Here is a 5,505-nt window from a genome sequence, read left to right on the forward strand (position 1 = left end):
TAGGCCGAGGGGAATGTCTTAGGCCAACAATTTTTTTTTTTTTTTTTTGGTTTTGTTTGTTTCAGAGGGCCACTATTTTTCTTTTTTTCTGTATTTTATTTTTTGTTTACAGTTATATTAAAGTTTATTTAGAAAATAATTAGTGCCCAATTTCATTAATTCATTTATACAAAAAATTTGATGATATTTTTATTTTAATGAATATATAAAATCATTATATTTTTTTAATTAATTATTTCAATTTTTTATTTCATAATTATAATATTGGAGGAAATTTAGCTTCAAAAACTTTTACTTAACTAAGTTTTTTATAAACTATTAATTTATTAGTATATTATTTAAATCAAAATTAATATTGAATGTTTTCATTTATAAAACATGGGTGTATATTAATGTATTTTGAATGAGATTAAATATTGATATATTAATTTTTCATGATTCATTTATATTTTATGTAATCTATATATTTTTCAAAATTTTACTAATTTTGTTTCAATCGGTGCCACGATCGTTTGGTGTAATGACGTTGGAACTGGAACAGTAGTCTCCGCGACTTCTTACGAGGAACCATGTATATAACTCATAAAAAAACCAAGTTCCAAAAACATTCTGTATAATAGAACCAAGTTGAAGAAAAATGAAGATACAAATTCAAAATCATCCCAAGAACAGTATAACACGATTGCGTTAATTCATCAAGCTAATTCCAAACCAAGAACGGCAAACATTTATTCATTTTACACAAAACAAGGAACAAAACGAGATGAAATTAAAAAGAAAAACGCAAACACAAAAATAAAAAATCCACATAATTAACGTATTCATTCCCTTTGGATAACTGATCAAACTTGTGCAGCATCATCGACCCGATCATCCATGTTCTCCTTTGAAGCTTCCTCCAGCGACCTCCCCTTCGCCTCCGGCACTGCGAACGTACAAAGCATTCCCAGAGCATTGATCACGCCGAGTATAATCAGGGACTTCTTGACTCCAATCCCCGGTGGGTAACCCGCAGTTGGTGTATGTGGATCCTGGGCAGCGTAGAGAAACCCGAAGGCTCCTATAATGGCGCCGGCTTTTCCAGCAGCAGCCGATATTCCATGGCACGTCGACCTCAACCTGGCTGGGAAGATCTCAGCCGGCACGACGAATGTGGTTGCATTAGGCCCGAAATTCGCGAAGAAGAATGTCAGTCCATACATGACCACGAATCCGACCCGGTGTGTTCTCCAGTGACTATATGGAATCCCTATCGCGAACATGAAAACTGTCATGAAGAAAAATCCCATCATTTGTATCGCAAAACGCCCCATGCTGTCGATAAACGCGACTGTGAACCAGTACCCTGGGACGGTGCCGCACAGGGCGATTAATGTTTGTGCTTTGGCGATTCGAAACACTTCGCCTACGGCACTCATTGTTTCAGCCGTGGGGATCCATCCGATGTCGGAGAGGACGTCTTTTTGGAAGAGGTTTTGGCTGTAAAAGGCAATATCCAGTAAAAACCAGGTGGAGGTTGTTCCGAATAGGTGTAGTCCATGGCGTCTAACGAATTCTTTCGAGAACAACCCGAAATTGTTGGATTCCTTCTGTGAAATTCTCTGCACGATTTCTTCTTCTACTTCGATCTCTGCATTCAGCACTTTTCCCATGTCTTGCGCCGCCAGTTTCGCGTTTTTGGCCACCAACGCCGTGTAACGAGCCGTTTCTGGCATTTTCATCCGCCAGTAGTAAGTCAGTGCTGCCGGAATCGCACCCACCATTAAGACAATACGCCATAAGTAATCAGCTTGTGGCGGAGTGGAGCCAACAGCGTCACTTTGGTAAGAAGGAGATTTATACTTGTGATCAAATGCAGCTGAAACGACCAAAGAAACCACCCCACTGAACAAAATCCCGATACCCTGCATGGCAAAAACGGCGGCGATGAACGCCCCGCGAGTCTTTTTATTGGCATATTCCGACATTATGGTGGCCGAGAGAGGGTAATCGCCTCCGACACCGAATCCGAGCCAAAATCTGAAGAAACAAAGGGTAGTGAGGACACCCTTTGGAGTGGAGCCGAAGGATAAGCCCGAAGCAAGGGAGCAGGCAACCATGAGAACAAGGGTAATCCCATAAACCTTTTTCCTGCCCATTTTGTCTCCGAGCCAGCCGAAAAAGAGCTGCCCGCACAAGGTTCCTACGAGGGCAACACCGGTGACGGCAGCAGAGACACCCGCGGGTAAGATCCCGGGTTTCGGAGCACCAGGTTTGGTGTAGTAGATGCGACCTAAAAGCTTGGAGACTAATGAAATGATGAATAAATCATATGCATCGGTGAAGAATCCCATCCCAGCTATCACAATGGCTTTGAAATGGTAGAGTTGCGTCTTGGCTAAATCAAGTGCCGTTAACACTTGTAACTGGTCCCCGCCCATGGCTTCAACGATTCTTGATTTCTCCTTCCAACACTTTGCTGATTAATCCTATGAGATTTCACAAAAACAAAATGGTTGTTAATTATTCGGAAGTGTGTGTAATACGCTTATGCTATGACTTTTAGTTCATATGCATCAAGATTACAACATGTTTGGATCCGAGTCTCGAACTCGATATCTCGTAACCTGTCTCGAATATAATATATTCACTACAAATATACTAGACATGTACTTAAGGGAGTCCCACGTCTAAATCCCTAAAAAATATGAGTTAATTTCTTCATATTTGCCATATATATGAGTTACTTGTAAGAGAAAATGATATCCCCATCACCTCTCTCTCTAAATTTCAAAATCACCTTTTAGGCTTTTATCTTAATATCTGAAAATTTATCATAAAACTCCACAACTTTTAGAAATTAATAAATGTTTTAACCTACCTAAATAATCATATAAACTAATTATAAACAGAACAATCTTATGAAATATTACCTCTGAAGTTCTTAATTTAAGTATAATCTCTAAATTTTTTCACAAGAAATTCAAAATTTGTTTATATATATATATATAAAAAAACTAATTTATCCACACAAGTATGCACATTATTACATATACATCAGATATCTCACAATAAAACATGGGATATGCATCATATCATACCAATGTAATAGAGAATGCAAATTCAGTATACTCGGAAACGGGGAAAAAAAATTACGCATTTAATTTAAGAAGATTTGAGAGAAGATGAACCTGAAATTTCCAAGGAATTGGTAGATTGAACTGATGGAAGAGAATGTTGAAGTTATCGTATCGATTTTGGATCTTGGTTGCTTTTATACAAGAACCTGGATAGAATTATTTGAAAAAATCACCGGCATAACTCCGGCATATAGTGGGTATATACCCTTAAAATGTCAAACTCCTTGATTATTTAATCAGCAACTATACTGTTTTTGGCTTTACAATTTGCATTCGGACATTACAGAACAATTTGACATTAATTTATTGTCTTAGACGTACTTATTTGATTTTTGCGATTGATAATTTCCATTATCGGTTGACAAATTTGATGTAGAACAAATTTGTGAATTTTACAAGGGGTTATGTAAAATCATATAATTTTGAGTTATCGATGTTGGGTGCAATAATTGTCCCTACTTGGTAGAGCGATCAAACCGTGGTGCTTGAGCTACTGTGCGGTTTAAAAGATTTGAGTAATTGCACCATTACCACCATCTATAACTTTTGGTAAAGCGACAAGCGCTCGATCCTATGGGGATCATATCCAAATCTGTTCCGTTAGTCATCCATAATTCCTACTTCTCTCAACCTAAGCCTATTTTCCTTATTATATATAGATGTAATTGTCGTAACAAATAATACTTCACTCGCCCCCCATGAGCATGACATAGTAGTAAAACATTTTGAGTATAGAGTGAGGGTTACAAGTGAAAATCCCATGGGCGACTTGGAGGGGCCAATGTTATGAAAATTAAATGAGAGTCAGCTCCAAAAGTGTTTAGGCCATGATCGCATCCGAATCTACCTTGGACGTGAACCAGCTCCAAAAGCTATATCTTTTGGTAAAGCGATAAACACTCGGTCCTACAAACGACCCCGTCTTCGACAATATTTCAGATTCTTTATAATCTCGTATCGATGAATTTGAAATCCGTTAATTTCAATTTTACCTTATTTTCCAAACAAAGATAATTCCTATGTCCACAGTTGAAATGAAATTACTGCACGCAAGTAATCGACATCTTAAATAAATGAAACCATAAAACAGTATATTTACATAAATAGGATGGTTAAATTTTTGTTAATATAAATTATATTTAGGATTCAATAAAATAATGTCGATTTTGAGTTAAAATACAGTCAAAAGTCACTGATGTGAAGGATGAACGAATAATATGTCACATTTTTTTAAATTATGATTGCGTAAGCTATTAAAAAAAATGATTAATATGAACAACATGCAATCAATCATGGCTGCGCATCGATAATTATTAAATTAAAGTCAAATGGTTAACGAGACAATTTGGATACGTTTGACTATGTATTTAAGACCAACTTTCTTTTCATGTCATTCTCCTAGGATGTCGACCCAGGTAAGGAGACAAACGGCTCTGGCATCTAAGCAGAATCTCGATGTTGTAATATATATTATTTTTTAATTAAATAGATTTATATTCAAATATATTATAATAATATTATAACAATAATTAGAAATTATTATATTTTGTGATTTGAATTGGTTATATTTAAATGAGATTATAATATAATTATAAAAAATAGTGATATCTAAAATGTTATTAGGATCAGAAAATTGATTAGAGGCAATGAGTAAGCAATCTATACAAATATATTAAAATTCAGTTGGGTTAACAACTTTTGAATGTTATCTCAATCAGTTTAACTCAACAAGCCATCGATAAAAGTAACTGTCTGAAATGAGGCTCGCTGAAGTGTTTGAACAATAATACAGTGGGGCTATGATTCGACTTTGCTAACTGATAAAAAAAAATGCACAATCTGTTGTTTATGGAAGTTAGAAGGTGACGTAATCCTTCTGTGTCTTGCTTTCTATCGTCTTCGAAAGGATATCACTATAAGAACTTTGATAGTTAAAAGTAATTTGCAAACTCCTAGCTAACACTCAATTTAACAATCTTAGTACAAATATTCTTTCTGTCATTTTACAAGTAGTTCTGAAACAAATAACCCATCACAATTTGATTATCAGAATGATCGAATAAAACTTTAAGTGTGTGCTTCAGCAGCTCTTGATCATCTGGGTTTCAAACTACTTAGAAATTCAGTAGTGTTGTTTTGTTTTTGTTTTTTTTTTGTTTTTTTTTTTTTTTGTATAGTGAATGAAAAATTAAATACTTATGTGGTGGGTTTGGACCATATCCTCCGATATATATATATATATATATATATATATATATACACCAACAGATTTTTTTTCATAAATTTATACTAAAAGGATCTTATATTACTATACTATTTGTCATCGTGTAATAATCTCCCTTGTTAGAAGATTAACTGATACGTGATGTTTGAGCTACTATATAAT

At 35.2% G+C, this 5,505-nt stretch overlaps 1 protein-coding gene across 1 annotated transcript; it reads right to left on the reverse strand.

The window, feature by feature from the left end:
* Nucleotides 1-701: 701 nt before the first annotated feature.
* Nucleotides 702-3,324, reverse strand: LOC142547689 (low affinity inorganic phosphate transporter 3-like). The gene is made up of 2 exons (XM_075656081.1): nt 3,171-3,324; nt 702-2,468 (listed from the first exon to the last, which is right to left on the reverse strand). The coding sequence occupies exon 2, from the start codon at nt 2,418-2,420 to the stop codon at nt 843-845; it is 1,578 nt and encodes a 525-aa protein (XP_075512196.1). The 5' UTR covers nt 2,421-2,468; nt 3,171-3,324; the 3' UTR covers nt 702-842.
* Between the last annotated feature and the right edge of the window lie 2,181 nt (nt 3,325-5,505).

Source organism: Primulina tabacum, chromosome 5, assembly GCF_025594145.1.
Source record: "Primulina tabacum isolate GXHZ01 chromosome 5, ASM2559414v2, whole genome shotgun sequence".
NCBI classification, from domain to species: Eukaryota; Viridiplantae; Streptophyta; class Magnoliopsida; order Lamiales; family Gesneriaceae; genus Primulina; species Primulina tabacum.